Source organism: Aedes aegypti, chromosome 1 (assembly GCF_002204515.2).
Source record: "Aedes aegypti strain LVP_AGWG chromosome 1, AaegL5.0 Primary Assembly, whole genome shotgun sequence".
NCBI classification, from domain to species: domain Eukaryota; kingdom Metazoa; phylum Arthropoda; class Insecta; order Diptera; family Culicidae; genus Aedes; species Aedes aegypti.
In genome coordinates, this window is record NC_035107.1 from 227,062,527 (window position 1) to 227,084,313 (window position 21,787).

Consider the following 21,787-nt stretch of genomic DNA (forward strand, 5'->3'; position numbering starts at 1 on the left):
TAGGTAACAATCAAAAGTAACGATGATAGTTTGAATTAGAGTGAACGAAACCGGCGGCCGGTGCGGAGCTGTGCGAGAGATGGTGACACCACCTTAAGATTAGAGCGTGCGTTCGAAAATAGCAAACTGGTTACTGTTGGTGTACGGTAGTTTGGCGATAATTAATCACCTGTTACAGTTGTTTGACTGATTCGATGCCCAATGCTCGATAACGGATATTCTGGATTTCAGTTCTGTGGAATATTTGTGGTAAGTTCTTCATATCCATCTAAACCTCCATCTGTAGAAAACTAGCTACTGAACTTTCAAAACTTTACTTTATCAGTTAGAGACAAAGTGATGTCAGACATTTAGTCGCCTTACGAGCTGTGGGCTGGATCTAAACGATGCGAATATATATTTTTTGTGAAGAGAAAGGTTGCATCATATGAGAAGACACGTTTTGTGTTAAGTCGATATCTACGGTGTTGGTAGCACCCTCCTCGAATGCAAGGACACTTTATGGGTGTTTTACGTGAACGAAGCATTTCTTAGATTATATATAGAATTATGTCAAGTCATTCACTTATCACTCTTGATCCAATCATATAGGGGAAACTGGGTTCACGCAGTTTAATAGGGCAATTTTCCGAACTGAAGGTAATAGATGGTGTAATCGCAGTAGAAGCCATCTTACAGGCATATTCATCGTGGCTAGCGAAGCTGAGCTTGCCATCGATCATTACCCCAAGCTGCCTAAGGGACTCTAAGGTACAATCTCCACAGACAAGCGCCAGTTGCTCGGACTTGTGGTTGTTGACATAGTTTTATAGACCTCTTCCATTCACCAACTCTCCATAGTGCGCTGCTGTCAATTCTACTTCCTCCATCGATTCACCATAGACCAATATTTTGAAGGTTCACTGTATGGTATTTGTATTGTTTCAATTGCTATTGTTTTCCTGGAAACTTAGATTATACCACTAAGGTCGAACTTTTGCCCCACCTTACTCTATGCCGTTGTATGTAAATGGCCCCTAAAAATCATATTTATATTATTACTGTTTTCCTAGATTTTTGTGTTTTCTACAATGTTGTTTATCATGAAAAACCCATGCTTTTGCTGAACACATCATCACGCTATCTTTTGAAGTAACAAAGTTATTTATGAATTACTCTTTCCTCAAGGGTTAGTTTAGGCCCCTATAACTGCCTTCGGTGCAAAATGATGCAGACAACTCTTACAAATCATGAAAGTACCATATCTCCCCTTTCGACAGTTGATAAAAACTGTTGTCTATAAGCGTAGTTTCGCATGTTTTTACTATCAGCCTTATTAAAATGAATTCGATCGATAGTTACTTTAAAAGATAGAGAGTTGCGATCTTCAGCAAAACCACGCATTTGAAGATATCACACAACTTTACTGAAAACATGTGAAAAATTTTGTGAAAGAGTTACGATTTTTTTTAACAGAATGTACACACAATTGTATGAAAAAACTTGTTTAAAATAATATTTGTTCATAAGTTTTTACGTAGTTTTTTTACATTTTCCATGTTTTCAGCAAAGTTGTTAGATATCTTAAAACGCGTGGTTTTGCTGAACATCACAACTCTCTATAACTTAAAGTAAAGGAACTATCAGTCGAATTCTTTTAATAAGGCTTATTTGTTCGATAGTAAATACATGTGAAAAGACACTTATAGACAAAAGTTTTTATCAACTGCCGAAAGGGAAGATATGGTATTTTCATGATTTGTTAGAGTTGTCTGCGCCATTTTGCGCCGAAGGCCTAAACTACCCCTTGAGGAAGAAGTAATTCATAAATAACTTTTTGCATCAAAAGATGTGCTTTAATATACCAAGAAACTTCTCTGAACAAACTATATTGCTAAAATCAACGGTTTGGGTACTATTCAAAAAGCGCATGAAATCGACAAAATACAACATAGTGCAAGGATTTCATTATGAGTTCCTTCGAGTTTCATCAGGGATTCTATCAGGAGTGCCTTGAGACTTCTGATACGGTTCTTCTGGGGATTTCATCAGGAGTTCCTATTAGGATACCGTCAGGAGTTCCTTCAGCTGTTTAGGAGCGCCTCCAGAGATTATATTAGAAGTTCTCCAAGGAATTACAGCACGAGTTCCTCCAGGGTTTCCATTAGGAGTTCCTTCAGATGTCCTACCTAGAATTCCTACAGGAATTCTACCAAGAATTTCTCTAATATATCACCAGGAATTTCTCCAGGATTTCATTAGTAGTTCTTTGATAGATTTCATTGGGAATTTCAGTAGGGACCATCAAAAGTTTTTCCATGGATTCAACTAGAAATAATTTTAAGATTTCATTATAAAATCCTCCTGGGATTCCATCAGAAGTTCTGTCAGGGATTCCTCTAGGGTTATTATGGGATCCATCAGGCTTTTAACTACGGTTTCCTCCCGGAATTTATTAGGGGTTCCACCAGAATTTTCTTCCAGGTTTCTCTAGAGAATTTCATCAGGATTTCTTCTTGGATTTTTTCAAGGAGTTCCGCTTGGCATATTATCAGGAATTCCTCCAGTGATTTCATCAGGAGTTCCTATAAGGATCCTGTCAGGATTCCATTTAAAGTTCCTCCAGGCATTACATAAGAAGTTCTTCTAGAGTTTACAGCATGATTTCCTCCAGGGATTTCATCAGGGGGGATTTTATGAGGTGTTCCTCTGGGGTTTCCAATATAAGTTCCTTCAAGGATTCTACCTGGAATTCATACAGGAATTCTATCGAGGGTTTATCTTATAATTCCATCAGGAATTTTTTCAGCGATTACATCAGTTTCTCTAGGGATTACATCAGAAGTTCTGCAATAGATTTCATTGGCAATTCCAGCAGGGATTCCATCAGAAGTTCTAAAATAGATTCCATTAGTAATACTTATAAAATTTCATTATGTAATCCTCCAACAGAAGTTCTGTTAGGGATTCTATCAGGAATTCTTCTTAAGTTTCCTTTATGAATTCCTATAGGTTTATTGTGAGGTTTATCAAGCTATTCATTATTAATTCCTCCCGGAAGTTATTAAGGGAGCTAGAGAATTCTTCAAGAGATTCCACCAGGAACACTTCAAGGGAATCCTCCCTGATTTTTTTAAGGGATTCCTCCTGGAATTCCAAAAGGGATTTCTCCCGGAATTAATCGAGGGATGTTTCCCGAAACTTCTTAACGAATTAATCCTCAAGGAATAGCTTCAAAATTCTGAAGGGTGTTCAGGAATTCTCCTGGCGATTTTATCATGATTCAACTAAAAATTATAATGATTCAACTAAAAATGTATTGAAAGTAATTCACTAGTCAAAAGACTCAATCAAGAGTTTCTACTGAGATTCAAAACAGGATTTCCTCTAAGGATTCCAACTAAAAATCATAAATCACATAAATCCTCCAAGGATTCCTCTGAGGTTTCTACCAGAGGTTCAGGTGGATTTCATTTGGAATTCACCCAGGTAAATCTCCAAGATTTTTATTAGAGATGCCTCCAAAGATTCCATCTGAAATTCTCATAGGGATTCTACTAGAAATATTTTCAAAAATTCCATCCATATTTCACCGGGTATTCAAAAAATCTGGTAAAGATTCTTTCAAAATATTCTGGAAAAATCCTCCAAGATTCACCTGGGATTCAGTCCAAGGAACCAATAAAGAATTTCCAATGGAATTTGACCTCAATTTTCTGTAAATATTCCGGCATTAATTCCTTCTGAGACTTTACCATTATCTTCTCTTATTATCCAGTATTTTTCCGAAAGATAAGTTTATTAAGGAGTCTCATTTGAAGGTTTTCAAGGGTTAACAGTGAGAATATTTTTAAATCCCGCAAATAAAGAATAAAATGATTTGTTAATCAGTCCACAGTCTGGGAAGCCGACTTCCTGTATTTATAGTGTATAAATATCGTAGGTAGAAACAAGTGGAAGATACCAAAGATGTAGAATAACTAATACCACTGGAGATAGGTAGATATAACAAATATCACCAGAGTTTCACTAGAATTTCCACCAGATAAATCTACCAGAGTTTCACTAGAAGTACTACCATAAAATACTTCAAAGGTTTTACTAGGATTCCCCTTCAGGATTATCAGAAAATCCGCCAGAGAATTAACTGATATTTACTCAGAGGATTAAACAAAGCATTTCTCTGAATGCCTTCAGGTTGAATCTCCGAAGAAACACCAGAAAGATTTTTTTTTTTGAAAATACATCCATGGAGCAATTCCTTGTGAAATCCTTGGAGGAATTACCAAAGAAATCACTGGGAATATTCCTAGAGAATTACCTGGAGAAATTCCTTAATATATCTCTGCATGAACTTTTAAAGCAATCCCTGTAAAAGTTCCTAAAAGATTCTTTTGAGTAGGAAATTCCTGGTTGATTTCTTAGAGAAAAATCCTTCCAGAAATACTGCAAAGAATTGATGGATTAATTACTTCAAGAATCCTCGGCGAAATTTATGGTAGATTAAAGAATTAATTCCTGCGAATCCCAGGACAAATGCCCCGTAGGATACAACGAAGAATCTTTGAAGGAAACACAGAATTTATCGAAGATTATCTAGAAGATCTGGTATTCTTGAGTACCCAGGATAACCTAGTAAAACCTTTCAAAAAATTGCAAACAGAATCTCTAAAGCAATTCCTGGTGACATCCCGTGTAAGTAGTTTTGATGAACGTTTTTGCGGTATTTCTCGTGGAATCCCTGAAGACTTCTTAGTGGAATCCCTGGAGAAACTCTTTGATGAAGCCTTGGAGAAATTCTGGGTAGAATCATTGTAAGAGTTCCAGGAGTAAATTTCTGCACGTATTTCTGTAGGAAATTTAGAAGAAATTTATAGAGAAAATTGATGAATGCTTTTCAAGAGGAATTACTAGGGAAATCACTAGAAGAACAAATTAAAAAAAATGGATAGGAGCAATTACTGGTGGAAATTCTTGGTTAATTTTTTGATGGAATTCCTGTATTCATTGCTTGGAAGGGATTTCTTGAGCAATCTCTTTAAAAATTTTTATAAGAATTCCTGGTGGAATAGCAGAAAAAAAATCCTGATAGAATTTGTTTAGAAATTCCTGAAATTTCACTGGAGGAATTCTATAGTAAATGTTTGGAAGGTATTTTGGTGGAATTTTTGAAGGAAGCATTGGATGAATCACTGAAGAAATCTCTCAGGAAGTGTTTGTATAAATCTTTGGAGGAATCTGTAGAAAAAATACTAGCAAGAATCGCCTGAAGAAAGAAATTCCTGGTGGAATTTATGAAGCAACTCTTTGTGGAATTTTAGGAGAAATCCTAGGAAGACGCTCTGAAAGAAATCTTTTGGAGATTCTGGTGATCATTTTTTTATGAATCCCTTGAGAAGTATTTGAAAGAATTCGTAATGTTATTCCTGGGTAATGCGATGGTAATGGATTCCATCCTTGGAATTAATTTCTAGAGGAATTCCTGAAGAAATCTTCAAATAAATTTTTAAAGCAATCTGTTCAGGAATTCTCGGAGGCAGCCTTGGAATGAACCCTGAAGAAATAACATAAGGATTTTGGTTTGATTGATCTTTAAAGGAGTCAGTAGAGGAGGAGGAACCTTTGAAGGAATCTCTGGAAGAATATGCTAAAAGAATACACAGAGACAGAGACCACCTCTAAAAATTTTAGAGTTTTGCCAGACACCTTCGTGCAAATTATAACCGGAATTCCTCATCAATATCCATTTTTTCCGGTACTTAAATTTCGAAAGTTTTGCTCTTCCTCACTACGTTTTTTTTAAATCGTAGAAAAATTCCCCCCCCCCCCTTGCTATTGAATTCGAAGAAATAACAATCAAATAATTACTACACTTGCCGAGATCATTCAAAATATGGGAAGAAATGTCGTTTTGCTGCAACGAACTTTGACAGTCGGTCAAACGGTTGCATCAACATAAATCGAATTGACTAACTTGGAGACGGAGTCAATGTTGGTCAAAACGTCTGAGCGTATGTGGGCTGCATAAAATGCCGCCGCTGTCATTATCAAAGTAAATAATTTGGATAAATTCAATACAGAGTCAGAATTAGGGCGATTGTGAAGACTAATACATTCTCAGTAAAATCGGTTCGAAGTTTGCGGGTTTAATTTAAATTCTATATTACGTTTCCGATCGATTTAATCGCATGATGCATTTTTGTAGGATCCATTACAATATTATTTTTGTAGCAAAACATTTAACTTATTTGAATATTATGAATAACATGTTAAAATAAATAAAAATCCATCATGCGCCATTCAACAAAATTTAGAGCTGTTGCGCCCCTCGGTTTTTCGTCTTCTTCAGTTTGACAACAGCGATTGCGCCTTTTGACCTCATCCTTCTGGTTTGACTATCATCAGCTTCGCCGTTCTGCTACGCTCTCTCGCACGAACCTTTATCACTAACGCCCTTCTGCACACTCAGTTTGAAATGCGCCCTGCTGCCACACTCAAGCTCAAATGCGCTTGGTAGCACAGAGGGGGAAGATGGGCGAAATTGACATCAGAGTTCGAATCGAAAGAGAATATCAAATGCGCCTTTATATTTTTCTTACTTATTTCGTGAAAAACGTTATTTTTAAGGAACAGATGTGCATTAGATGATTGCAATTTATCAAACAAACTGTTAGGTGAATAAAACTCAGTTTGTTTACATTTGTCAGTTAGGCCGTTAATCTGGTACTGTATTGAAATATTATCCAGTACATTGAGGATTTTGCCCTGTAATAGACTCACACCAAAATAATTTTGTCACACCAAAATATTCTCCCACCATGTTTGCCATATATTGAATAGTGGTTTCTGCGCTCGTGTACATACACGGTACATGTCACCAACATTACTTAAAAATTGCTGGTTGAAAATATAAACAAAGATCAGCTGTTCCCAGCAAAATCGAATGGCAGTATTTTCAACCAGCAAATTTGCGCATGTGTTCGTGACACCGCTCGGCGAGAGCTCAATGGCGTCGTATCTAACAAAACCAACAAGTAACGCATTCTGTTGGATTATACATTGAATGCAAGTTGCGTGCGATGTGGGGTATTTAGAGGTGCGGGCGAACATCAAATCAGTATTTGTGATAACATCAGTTTTGAGGTGGTAGTTGTGCAATGCCAACTTCGGCGAGCCGAAAGTTCACGAAGCAGCCGAAGATGACGTCACGTTGAGGAAGCTGCGAACAAAATTTTTCGCAGCCTTGTCGTCACCATCAGCTGATCGTTTGTTTACATCTTTTTAGTGACTAGTACAAGCAAACACATACTAAGAGCCGGACCTGTTATATATGACATTGAGTTGCGTGCTTCTATTCGTGATCAAACGTCAACATTCCACCGCAAAATCGCTAGTGTTTGGAGGTGATTTAAACCTCCAACTTGCCAAATAACCTCCAAATCATCACCTCCAAGTTAGTTCTAATAGCCTCCGTTGTATGAAATATGGTGGCGCGTCAATCGTCGCAAGTTTATCGTTAAACAGTCAATAAAAGTGATGTGTGAGTATTTCGAGAGGGATTCGCGATAAAGGCCTATCTGACAAATCAATAACCAATGAAATTTTCATGTGCAATTTTTAATCCCAACTGGAGAAAATATACTCAAACTTTAACCTTTTCACTTTAATACACATTTCATAAACCTAGTTTCAAAATCCTCATCAATACCACACACATCTCCTACAATTTCCCTAGCTATTTCGTAATAAAAAAAATATAAGGTTTCGCCTTAAACGCACTCAAGAACAGGGATGCCAGGTGATTTTTTCCAATGTCTTCCAATTGCTTGGAAAAATGTCTTCCAATGTCTTCCACTTAAAACTTTTCAATTATCATGGTAACCTGAAAGTCCAAATTTTCGGGTTAAGGCCCAAGTAATAATGGAGCAAATGTCAAAACTGAAAAAATCAATTCTCTGCTTCTAAATCCCCAATTCTAAAAAAATAAATACACACAACTGTCTTACTTTCAAACTAAAACAGCTGTGTGTTTAATTTATTTCTTGATTTTAATGCAGAAAACTTCTTTTTTCAGTTTTGACATTTGCTCATTTTTTAGTTAAGCCTGGTGAGTCAGAAAATTAGGCTCTCCTCTATCATATTTGACATTATCGTTGAGGAATTTCTTCAAAGAAATCCTCCACAGCTTATTCCTCTAGCATATTGTTTTAAAACCATGCTTATCATGCAATAGTGGACCTATGCATTAGACTGGCCCTAAAACAAAAAAGTTGTAAAACTCAACGGGGCACCCCCTAGATATGTGCCTTAGGGTAAGAAAAGAGGTCTCTCTAAATTTCAACTCATTTGGTTGCGCCACCAGCTGGCGCATTCAATCCCAAGTTTATATGGGATATTCGTTTGAAATATATTGAAAATTGACCCTTTGTCACGGGTTAGAATGACAATTACACTTGTTGACACCCTAATGAACATAATTGCAGAAGGTTGTATCTGGATGTAAACTCATCTTCATTACCCTTTCGGTTGTTGAAAGTTAGGCTTAGATAAGAACTCCCGTACAGTCACATTTATCCATGCGCCTTGCGCAGCAGCTCGCCCAGCGTCATAGGTGGCTATGATGCGCCTAATGGTAATTATCATGCTATGTTGAAGAAATACAGAGCTGTATTGCAGATCTACTTCAGATAGTTAAAACACCAACTTTATCAATTTTAATCATGATACCACCTTCTACAATATTGTTCATACCATAAAGTAGTGTTTTTGACATTCTGGATTCAATTGAACGCGATCAACAATTATCCTGAATCAAACAGTAGATGATGTACTGTTTTTCATATGTTTGAGCTAGAAATCCCATATTAACTTCAATTCAAATGCGCTAGCTCATGGAACGACCAAATGAGCTGAAATTTTCATGAAGCCTTCCTCTAACCCTAAGGCATAATTCTGGGGGGTGCCCCGTGGAATTATACAACTTTATATTTCTCCCATACTGAGCTGGGCCAGTCTACTATGCATGGTTTTATTTTCAACCAGATTTCAATTTAATCGGAGGTTCCCTTGGTTATGAATAATTATTCTTGAGAATTCATCAGGAGTTCAACCAGAAACTCGTCTAAGAATACCTTCACAGATTGCTACATGAACCCTGAAAATATATCAACAATAATTTATTCACGGAATTCTTCAGTGATGTTACATGAAATGTATTTAAAAGAATAGCGAAGGATTCTTCCAAGATAATATGGATGTATTCCTCTAAGCATTGCACAAAGGATAAATTGAATGAACAATTCAATTATTACAATTTTAAGCAGAATATTTCTTTACGAGTTCCTTCAGAAATTTTCTATGATATATCTAGCCAATCATCGAGAAACTTTTTGTTCTTCGTTCAAGAATTTGTTCATGTTTGTTCATGTGCTCCTCTATGAAATCTTCTAGCGATATTAAAAATTTCGTAGACAGTTTTTGAACAAGTCACCCTAGAACTCCTTTTATTTATTTTTTTACACTCCAATCGTCGCGCTGTTGTATTTTGTACAACACTGTTGAAAAAACCTCGCTTTTCCGGAAGAACTGCCAATAAATTCCCGGTGGAGCTCCAGATGAACTTTGGAAGAATTTCTGGAGAAATTCCCAGATAAATTGTGGAGGAATTCCTTAAGAAACTATGAAGGATTTCCGGATGAACTCTGGAGTAAGTCCCGGAGGAAGACTGAAGGAATATTCAGAGAAACTCCAGAGGAATTCCTGGAGGAACCCCGGAAGCATTTCTGGAGAAACTACGAAGAAATTACTGGAAGAATATTTGAAAAGTAAGGAATCCGTAGGGATTTCAGATGGAACTCTGACGGAATTCTAGGAGAAACTCGTAAGAAATTCCTGAACGAATTTCAAAGAAATACTTGGAAAAATTCTGAAGGATTTCCCGAGGAAATCTAGGGGAATACTCAGAGTAATTCTAGAAGGATTCCTAGTGGAACTCCGGAGGATTTCCAAGGAAATACTGGTGGATTCCTTGAGAAACTCTGAATCAATTCATCGTATTCCCGGTGGAGCTCCAAAGCAATTCCCGATTGAGTCGTCTAGAAATTCCTCGGAGGATTTTTTCCAAGAATTCCCCCGGAGATTCCCCAATAACTCCACCGGGATTTTCTCCAGGAATTCTTCATGTGATTTCCAATAACAATTCCTCCGTGGATTTCGTCCACGATTTTGGTGGAGGAAATCCTGGTGCATTTCTCAGAAGATATCGGATAGCAATTTCTGCGGGGATTCGGTCTAGGACTTTCTCTGGGGATTACTTCTAGAAATTCATTAAGGATTTGCTCTGAGGATTTTCCCCAAAAATTATTTCGGAGATTTTCCTAGAGATTTTTTTTTTAGGAGATTTCCTGCGGGAATTTCTCCGATTATTTTCTCCAGGAATTCCTCCGGGGTTTCCTTTTCAAAAGCTATTACTCCAGGGTTTTTTTTTTTCTTCCGAGGATTTCCTCCCGAAACTCCTCCTGGGATTCTCTCCAGGAATTCTTCTGGGGATTTCATCCAGAGATTTCGCCAAGGAATTCCTCTGAGAATTTCCTTCAGAAACGTCTCTGGAAATTTGCTCCAGTTTCCTCCGGGGATTTTCTCCAGAAATTTCTCCAGAGATTTTTTCCAAGAATTGTTTCCCCCAAGAACTCCTCCGGGATTTCCTCCAGGAATTCTTAAGGAGATTTAGAACAGCAAATCTTTCGAGGATTTTGTCCAGGAATTGCTCTGTGGATTTTATCCGGAAGTCCTTCCGGGGTTTTACTCTAGAAGTACCTCCAAAGATTTCATTACATTCAGATTTCCTCCAGGATTTCATCCAGAAATTCACTGAGAAATTCCTTCGGGGATTTTTCAGAAAATTTCTCCTGAGCTTTCTTCTGGCAACTCTTCCAGAAATTTTACCGTGGATTTTTTTTTCGGATTTCTCCCATGAATTCTTTTTCGAGTCCTCCAGCAATTCTTCAGGAGTTCCTTCAGCAATTCCTCCTGGAGCTTTGGAGGAACTACGGAGGATATTTTGGATAAAATCCACAAGAATTGCTGGAAGAACTCCGGAAAAATTACCGGTGAAGCGCCGAAGGAATTTCCGGAGGAAATCTGAAGAAATTCCTGCAGACTCTGGACAAAATCCTAGAGAATCTCCAAAGAATATCCTGGAGTAACTATGAAGCAATTCTTGGAGGAATTCCGGAGGAGTTCCCAAAGCAACTTTAAAGAAATTGCTTGAACACCGGAGAAATTCCTGGAGAAACTAAGGAGGATATTCGAAGCAATTTCCACTATTGGGAAGGAACGCCGTAGGAACCTTCCAGGAATTACGAAGGAACTTTCGAGGAATTGCTGAAGGAACTCCGGAGGAAGTTCTGGAAGAAATCTAGAAGAATTGCCTGTAGAAATTCGGAGGACTTTCCAATGAATTGCTGGACGAAATCCAGAAAAATTGCCAGAGAAAATCCGAAATAATTTCTTGAAGGACATAAACAATTTTTTTGGGGAACTCTGGATGAACTCCTGGAGGCAGTCTAGTGAAATTCCCAGAGAATTTTTTTTAGAAATTTCCTGAGGAACTCTGGACAAACTCCTGGAGGGAATGTAGTGATTTTTTCAGAAGAACTCCTAAGGGAGCTGTGGAGTGTTTCCTAGGAATCATAGTGAAACTCCCATGAGTCGATGTTCCATTATTCGATATCGACACATGAAAGCATACAAAAACTCATCATTACATGGTTACTATGATGGCCCCCTCATACAGCTTTCCAAAGCATTTCTGTTCTATGGCTCGGTATTTCCATGACTCTGTGGTCCTTGCAGATATCAACTCAGGGAGGTTTGACTGTACGTGAGGAACTCTGGAGAAATCCTGGAGATATAAAAAAATCCAGAACGAACCATGAAGGAGCTCCAAAAAAATTCCCGGATGAATTCTAAGGAAAAATCACCGGTGAAATTCCTGGTGGAAATCCCCGAAGGAATTCCTGTAGCAAATCCCCGGAAAAAAAAAAATCTGATGGAAATCTCCGGAAAATGTTCTGGAGGAATTCCTGAAGTAAATCCCTGGAGGAACTGCTATTAAAAATCCTCTGAAGAATTTCTGGAGAATAAATTAATATATTCCTGGAATAAATGTAGAGGGATATCCCAGGAGTAATCCTTAAAATCCTCGGAGGAATTCCAAATCTCCAAAGAACTTCCTGGAGAAAATCTTTTGAAAACTTGTCTGAAAAAATCGCCGAAACAATTTCTGAAGAAAATATCCCGAATGAATTGCTGGATGAAATACGCAGAGGAAACCTTGGATGAAATCTCGGAGAAATTATAAATTCTCTGAAAAACTCTCCGAATGAATTTCTGTAGAAAATCCTCGCAGGAACATCTTAATGAAAAAAATCTTGACAGACATTCCAAAAATCCCTGGGATAATTTCAGAAGCAAAAATTGTAGCAATCTCAGGAAAAAGACATGTAAGGGATGGTACACAAATTATGTCACGCTAAATTTCAACTTTTTTGACCCCCTGCCCCCTCCCCTTGTCACACATTTTGTATGAACCCTTCATAATTTTTGTAAGACTTGTCACAAACACCTCCCCCCCCCCCTTTGGAGCGTGACAAAGTTTGTGCATGACCCCTAAGAATCTATTTTTTTATGAATTCGTAAATAAATAGACGAGAAACACTGAAACAGATTTCAAAAACTGCTTGTAGGAAAACCTGAAAAGCTTTGATGTTTCTATGGAATAATACTTAAATACATTATTAGAATGTCTTGATAAATCTCTGCAAGAGTTCCTAGAAGAAACTCTAGAACAATCCTTGTCAGAGTTCTTAGATCAACATCTGAAGGAATCCTTGGGGTTTATTCACAAATTTCATAACGCCAAAAATGGTCATTTTCGACACCCACCCACCCCCTCGTAACGCTTTTTGTATGAACATTTTACAAATTTTATATGAGCCGTAACACCACGAGGACACCCACCCACCCCCTTTAGCGTTATGAAATTTGTGAATGGGCCCTTGGAGAATTTTCAACGGAATTCGCAGAGGGATCTCTTTAGTTTGATTTAGACGTTCAAAAATCTTTTAGAAGAGTTTCTGTAATTTCCAACCTGTATGTTCTTTTTCCAAATCTAGGAATTTTAAAAATGCTAATAATTTAAAATTGTCTTCCAAATGTCTTCACAAATTCTGAAAAGTCTTCCAAATATCTTCCGGCTTCCAAATGTCTTCCACAATACTCAAATGTCTTCCAATGGAAGACATGTCTTCCAACCTGGCATCCCTGCTCAAGAATGCCAGTATCGCCCAATGTTATGAGCCTGTAATCGATATTATTTTCAGTGGCGCCTATTACTTTTGCGCCGTGTTTACATTCTGGTTTCAATTAAGCCCGCCATGTACGCCTTGTTTATTTTTTGTTTGCAGTGTCGCCGTTTACTCTCGCCGTGTTTTGATTTCGATTTCAGATGCGCCCATCACTTTGATAAACAAAAACACAGGCGTAATCAATACAGTGTGTGGTTTTGCATGAGGTGAAGTTTTGTTTTCTACAAATTTGCGTTTTTTTGAATAGTTAAATTATCGATAGGGGAAAAGTTCAAGTGCAGTGAATAGACAATCAAGCTACAATTTCAACGCTATAGTTTCTTAAATTGTGTTCATTTTGTCAGTTTCGCCTAATTCGCGAATCATTCTAGATTTATTTTTCCTCGTTGAAAATGTGCACGAGAGATCTATTCCTCAACAAAACGAACAATATATTGCGTATTTCTTTCACCAGTGGACTATCGCAGAAGTTTTTACAAGTGCGAAAACGCAAATAATAGTGCGCGATTGCTCAAATCGAGTCGGTGTCTTCAGCGGGCTCATTCTTCGCAATCCAAAGAGTAAGTGCTCTGAAGACACCAACAAAATTCGATGCAATCCCGCACTTCGCAGTCCAGTAGTAAAAGAAATACACAATACCGTTAGTTCTCCTTAGTCTTACGTTGCCAGTATACACACTTGGGCCTGTTCGGGCGTTGGTCCCAATGTACTGGAGGCAGCGTAATTCCATGCATTGTTCGTTCGGTGTTGCGACTAGTATGCCATAAACAAGAGCTTACTGGCATCAATCCTGATGTGCCGGTTGGTACACCTGTTAGTCTGGGCTAGGATGCTTCGGTACTTCAAGCGACACCGGTCCCTCTGACAGAGTTGAATTCCGATTTTTATGAAGGTTCATCAGAGCCCACTGCGAATCCCACCACATTCTGGGCAATCCTTCAACTCCCCAATCTGAGGGGGTCCGTGAAGACCCTGAACTTCCGTCCCTGCTGCCCGGACATATGGATTCACCCAATAAGTATCTTTTATAATCTCTGCATACATTAGGCACTTAGCGATTTGCTTACAATCGCTTACCCTATGGCCTTCACTACCGCATCTTCTGCACTGAGAAAGAGGAGACAGCTGGCTTAGATTGCGAGCTCCCAAAAGTCAAGGAAACCTGACACCAACTGTCACTGGAAAACCACACATTCTAAGGACAGAGCGTGAAAAATTGTCAAATTACAAGTAAGCGTGATTCAAATTTCTAGATGTTTTTCAATAATTTCACATTCTAAAAAGCTGAATACCTAAATATAGTTGTGTGTCGGCACACTGCTACTGATTTTTTTTGTATTCATATCCTTTTTGATAGTGAACAACATGAAGTGAATATGTTTTTGACCAAAATAAGTTCATCTGACCGTTGTGCCCAACCCCAGAATTAAAGAAAGAAGTCAAAGAAGGCAAGAAAATATGCCAGTTATCAGTGTGCTGTATTCTCTCTCAGCTTCTGCATAACTTACTTCTGTCGGAGTTATTGCATTAAGCATTTCACGGCGAATTACGCTATTTTTCAACAAAATTTGAAAACAATGGTGCCAGTACCTGTCAATTTTGACAGGCACTGGTACCGTTGTTTTCCTATTTTCCGAAGGAGAGGAAAAGAGTGATTTCACGTCTTATGGATCTTCCCGAAGCATTTGAACTAAAACTAAACGTGTCAGGTAGAGGTACAAACACGAAACCATGTGCCTGTCAAAAAAGACCGTTTGGCAAAGGCCTACTTTTACACCGTTGAGTTGAATTGCAAAAGGGCACTTTGTTGCTAGGCTGTTGCTAGTTCATAAAATAGTGTTTAACCAAAAATTTGAACATATTTCATGAAATCTTTTTGTTTCAAATCTAATAATATTCGATTTTAAGTTTACCGCATGTGCCCCTACAATTCTAAAATAAATACAAATTACTTATTCCAGTTTTTCACGAGCGTGATTGATCGCCACAATCAGACTCGCTTTCTGGCACTTTCTGATTCTGGCGCTTTCTGATTCTTAAAAAGCTAGCATCCACTATTGCATTGAATGAATGAAACGTGCAAGAAACTATCAAATTATCGAACCTTGATATTCCAATTTGTTCCCAAGATTAGCCTAAAAGGGATTCTGGTAGCACTGACTTTTGCATCGACAAGGTTATCGACTGAAAAACAACGGGGCAGTCTCAGTTGAGCTGTCACGTCCTGTCCTAGCATTTGAAGTTAACTTCATGAAGCTGCTGTGTGCTCAGGAGGCAATCCGATCAGTTTACCGGTGATTTTCTTAGCGGCTTTCAGTCTCAACGGCAATCAGAAATAAAATATTTCTTCTACGCCCAACGATTCGATTGTATTTTCAATCATTTTCAAGGGTTAAGTTAAGTATGCTGTTTAGCTCAAGAAAAGTAAAGAAATTCCTTGACTGAATGGGTCAAGAAATTTCCTACGAAGAGTCTCATTTGAAATGACATCTCTTTTCAACTGCGTACTGCGATCAGAAAAATGTGATTTTCTGGACCATTTGGTCGACGTTAAGTCAGAGGGGACCAAGTACAAAACTTGGGAAAATTTGATTATTCTTTCATTAGATGTGAAATTACCTTACCTCCATTTCACTTTGATCAGATTCGATGAATGCTGTAAATTGCGAGAGGTATGCAATAAATTTACTTTGGATGATCAATAAAAATCGAAAAAAGTATGCAGTCAGAGTGGACCACTTGCACTTGCTTTTGGTTTTTAATCATTTACTACATTTGGATGGGTGGTCAAAAATTGCAACAATTTCTGTGCAGACAGAGTGGACCAAGTATTGAAAAGTACTAAACTGATTGATTATTGCATTTTTTGAGTCAATTTCAGAGTCCGATAGAAGTTTATGGTAGTTCAATGGTGTATGTATGGAATGTGCCACAACCCGCTTATTGGACCAGTATATTATGATCGGTATTGAAGATTTTCACTTGGTCCACTCTGAATGAACACATATTTGAGTAATGCCACTGATTTCGGTATTGACGATATGGATTATTGAAGAATTCACGATACTGGTGTCAAGGGTCTTGATAATCTGCTTATCTCAGAGTTATGCACCCAGTTTGACCATGCAAGCCTTAAATGATTATTATTTTCCTAGAAATTGTTCAATCAGAGTGAACCAACTCACTGTACGGTGATCTTTAGTTCAGTCAGAGTGGACCACGTATACGTAGTCCATCAAAAAATCGTCCTATCAGAGGTTTGGATTATGATTTTTCATGATTATCACTTCACATTATATTGTTTGAAAGTAACTTAAAGATGTGTAGAAATATTGAACCAAATTTTAAACGAGTTTAAAAATTACAGAGCTTTAGACTTTAAACTCATTTTTCTCAAAATATGAAAAATGTCACTTGGTCCACTCTGACTTAACGCCGACCATTTCTGGGAAGAAATTTTCCACGCATCGAGATAGGCGATTCCTTTTCTTGTCAGTAGCAAACCAGGCTTTAGGATTGAAGATTGAAAATACAATCGAATCGTTGGGCGTAGAAGAAATAATTTAATTCTGATTGCCGTTGAGACTGAAAGCCGCTAAGAAAACCCCCGGTGCAACTTATAACAGTCGAAAACATCCAACTAATGATCCAACGTATTTTGACAGCTACTATAGCTGTCAATATACTTCGCTAATGATCAGTTTACCTTGAGTATAGTGGTTTCTGCGCTCGTGTACATACATGTAACATGTCACCAAAACTACTTAAAGATTGCTGGTGGAAAATATAAACAAAGATCAGCTGTTCCCAGCAAAATCAAACGGCAGTATTTTCCACCAGCAAATTTGCGCATGTGTTCGTGACACTGCTCGGCGAGAGCTCAATGCCCAAGTTGTGTCAAAGCGTGAGCCCAACGAACATGCGTTATGTCTGTTTTGAACTTTTCTAGAGGAGTAATGTAATCCGCTTGAAATTATTTCGGTGAAAATTGTTTTGCATAGAGCAAAATATATGGAATATTTTCCTTTTTTGAATTTTTGTCAACGCGATATTTAGTTGTTGATTTTTTATTAGTTTGGGAATGTAGCTCAAATATCTAAAACGAAACAAATACACTTTTTAGAAATGAGAAAGTCTTGTCCGTGTAACAATATTTTTCTCGACGCCGAGCAAACTCAGCACTGCTGGTCTGTTGTCAAATCATTCAATTTTACTTCCGCTTATCTCTCATGTAAAGGATCACTAGTTTGAACTAGTGATCCTTTATATGAGAGATACGCGGAAGTAGAATGGAAAGATTTGGCAACAGACTAGCAGTGCTGAGTTTGCTCGGCATAGAGAACAATATTGTAACACCGACTTGACTTCCTCATGGCTAAAAAGTATATTTTGTTTCGTTATAGATCTTTGAGCTACATTTGCAAACTGATACACAGCAGAAAAAATCAACAACTAAATATAGCATTGACAAAAATTCAAAAAAGGAAAATATTTCATATTTTTGTTCTATACAAAACAACTTTTACTGAAATATTTTCAATCGGATTACATTACTCCTCAAGAAAAGCTCAAAACAAACATAACACATGTTCGTTTGGCTCACGCTTTGACAGTTCTCGCTGCTCGATTGGCTCACACTTTGACAGAAGTGTCAGCTTTCGCGAATCTCTCTTATAAAGGATCACTAGTTTGAACCATCCCGGAGCGCTTTTTTCTTGGTCTTAAGATTAGCCACACTACTCTTGCCAAGCCCTCTTGTTCGTGTGACTTGGCTGGTGCCATCTTTCCCGCTCTGGAGGACGACTTAATGGCTTTTGTGACTCCTTGTAGTGTGTTGCTTTGCAGCTGTGGTAAGCACGAGGATACTCTATGTCCTAAGAAATCTGGAAAATTCTCAACTGGGCTCCTTTTCTTGACCCTCATTATGTTCTTGCTGGATATCAGCGCGTTTAGCACTTTCAACTGCTCCACCAAGCCACTGAGTATCGCACCGTGACCATTTTTTAAATCAGTTGCATATGACAATTTTCTAGAAAAAAATGATACAATTCAGAAAGAATTGCCAAATACCATGGGTAGCAACTGGAAACAATGTTGGGTGTCAAAACGTTCTTAGAACGTTCCACTCACAGAACTGTAGGATCGACGAGTGATAAATGATTGTAGGCGAGACATCTACCCAGAAGCGGCGATAGGCAATGATTAATCAAACTCTATCAGCAGCGATGGTAAAGTGCTCTTTTGATTTCGGTAGTGATTTTGAAGGGGGAACTACAATTGATCATGGTAGGATGGTAGGATCATAATTGTTTTTGAAGAACTTAGACTCAATGACTTTGGATGGTTTTGATGAAAAGGTCGAAGGATTCTTGATGTGCAGAGCTAAGAGCACAGGCAAACAGGCGTAATAGGTGTCAATTGAAAACATAGTCACGTGAACATGTACGCCCAATACTACAAATATTTCATTTGGCCAACCGTGAACTAGGTGGCGGTAGTAAGCAAACTCGAACAAAAGTGATGCGAGCGCCACGAGTGACCCGTCGGCCAACTACCATATATAAGAATTGGGCGTTATTCAGCTGTGCGATGAAAATAATCAGAGTGTTACATCTGTTTGTCCGTGCTAAGAGTATGAAAAGTCGTTTTGTATAGCATGGAATAAGAATGCAATAGAGTGTCTCGCTAGAGATATGTTGACGGTTAACTCTCCTACTCTCTGATAGGAAACCACTTCTAGCGAACGCCTATGTCGATTCCACTATACCAACAGACTCAAGTGGCGAACAGGCGTTCGATAACCGCGTGGGGAACCAAATCAAATAAATATAGCATGTCATCAGTCGAGCTGCCGCTATTGGCAATGAAAATTTGTTTGCAAACAAATTGGAAAGTTCCACGCAGATTACCCCCTGTAGAAAGGAGGAAGACACTCTTGAGAAAGGTGGAAATACCTTTTATCAACATGCAGATGCTCGGAAAAATCAAGTGGCACTAATCATCGCATCATTATGTGCGGCAGAACAAAGCACGATCGGTGATACATTCATTGAGCAGCGTAAAAGCATAGTGGAACTTCGTTCTAAAATCCTTATTTAACAGATAGCCGTAGCGGAAAATGCGCAGTTATTTAGCAAGAACAAGCTGAAGGTCCTGGGTTCGAAAATTGGGTCCTAAAGCCCTGTCCCAATTTTAGTGCCAAACGCTTAAGTTTAGGGCAAAAACACAAGTTTACTCAATTTTTAAATGATTTTCATTTGATTGTCCAAAAAAACATTTTTTTAATGATCTTTGAGATTTTGTCCCACCCTTTGGTTTAAACTCAAATTTTGGGTATATTTTGTTTTCCGTGTCCCTGCTGAAATGTCAGATAGGAACAACCCCAGTGTTAAAACTATATGCCCTGTGGCATTTTTGTCGAAACTGTGAATGTCAAACATGATCACAAGTGTCAAGGTTCATATATGGAATCATTTTTAAAATTGAAGTTTAAAAATGTTATAGCCGTTATTTGAGTTAGAAAAAATGCTAAAGTAATTGCAAGAACATGCTCTTTTGTATTATTAAATAAAAAACAAGAATTCATTAAACATTTTAGGACCCAACTGTCTCGATTACAGAGCATAAAGTATTTTTGTGCTTGCTTCACGAATATACGAATGCAAAAATGGTGCGAAGACTGTTAATTGTTTTACAAAACATGATTTTTAGAGGTAATCTGATAGAAATGGTCGCTGAACCAGAAAATCGATATTTCCGATACTCTTGGTAGAATTGGTTTAAAATAGCACATTTGTTTAATTCAATCAATGAAATCCAGATCAAAATCAAATGATACATCATTATTTCGATGCCAATTGGAAGTTAAATATCGTGGGAAAGCTCGAGGTGGTTTTTGAATCTATTTGGGAGCTTATAATGATGAAAAATGCAATATTTATAACAAGTATGATGGACTAAAGGGCTGATTCGCACTGTAACTAAAAAAAAAGTTGTTTCTTGGCGCAAAAAAAAGCGCAAGTGAAGCCATAGTACATCGAATACTATGGAATATTTGCCACACATTGAGGGGTTAATGATCATTTTAGAGCGTTTCCCAGATATCTTGCACCACCTTCGAAAAAATGCCTTATTTTTGAATAAGCTCTATATTATTCACTACTTGACATTCTCAAATGGTAAACATGTCAAATATGGTTTGTAATATCTTCAAAACAAAGCCTAAGACCGGTTGAGAAAGATTTGGTCATGATTTAGTACAGAAACTGCAATTTCTATAGAACAACCTTCATGAAATTTGAAAAATACAAAAAGCTGATATTTCTCCAGGTACCATGCTCTGAAAAATTGAAATATGCACCGATCGATCTGAAATTTTGATGAATTGTTATTCAATATTGAAGAAATCAAGAAAAATATTCGAGAAGGAATTTGCAAACTTCATAAATTTGACTTTCGGCAAGCTTAGGGCCATTGTGCGACGTTTCTTCGTAAGGACATTTGATTCAATGGAAGGATGGCAACAAAGTTTAGTCCAATTATCATCAAGAGCAGCATTTTGTCGCTGATTCATTGAGTGATTAAATAATTGAGAGAAGTATAAACCATCAATTACATATTTATATAATTTTCAATTATTCAATTATGAATTCAATTTGATGAACAACACAGCACATTGACCAACTGCTTGCGTTTTAACGTTTGATGCTTCTTATTCATTTATGTTTTGCTGGTCGAGATGAACTGATCTCAAATGGAAGTAAGCCGATTTTATCATTTCATTCAATTCATCTTACATCACACGATATGCAGCTTGTATTCACCTGTAGTCATCAACACTGTCAGCAAAGCTATATAAGGATATAAGGAGTAAATGAGGAAGGAATGTTGCTTAGCTGGAAGTTACAATAATATTTTAATAGAAAAAAACCTCACTAGAGCTAAATTTTACAATCAATTTGCGAAAAATTGACTTTTAAAGAATTACTACAATAACCATTGAAATCCTAAATATTTGCATAACTTTAAATCTCAAACAAATTTATGTATGAAATTGAAAAAATACATAAAACATTCTTTTTTCATCTACCAACATTTGATTAGGGAGATTGTTCAAAAGAATACTTCATCATACTAAAGTCTAAAAACTTAGAAAACAATAATTTATGTTTACGCACTTGATCCGCCCACCTAGCTCACTGCGCTCCACGCCTTCTTGTACCAACCGGATCCGAAGCGAACATCATCTGCAGGGTTACTGTGTGGCATTCTTGCAACATGTCCTGCCCATCGTATCCTTCCAGCTTTGGCCACCTTCTGGATACTGGGTTCGCACTCGACTTCAAGTGCTTGCAAGTCCTCCTCGAGCATCGTCCACGTTTCATGCCCGTAGAGGACTACCGGCCTTATGAGCGTTTCGTACATGGTACATTTGGTGCGGG

The 21,787-nt window shown here is 37.7% G+C and overlaps 1 protein-coding gene across 1 annotated transcript in view; it reads left to right on the forward strand.

Moving 5' to 3' along the window:
- The window catches only part of LOC5580178 (sodium-coupled monocarboxylate transporter 1), an 80,256-nt gene continuing 58,469 nt past the window's right edge, over positions 1 to 21,787 (forward strand). Inside the window, exon 1 of the mRNA XM_021857725.1 lies at positions 1 to 249. Coding sequence (XP_021713417.1) covers positions 202 to 249 — 48 coding nt within the window. The 5' untranslated portion in view covers positions 1 to 201. The remainder of the gene's footprint in view (positions 250 to 21,787) is intronic.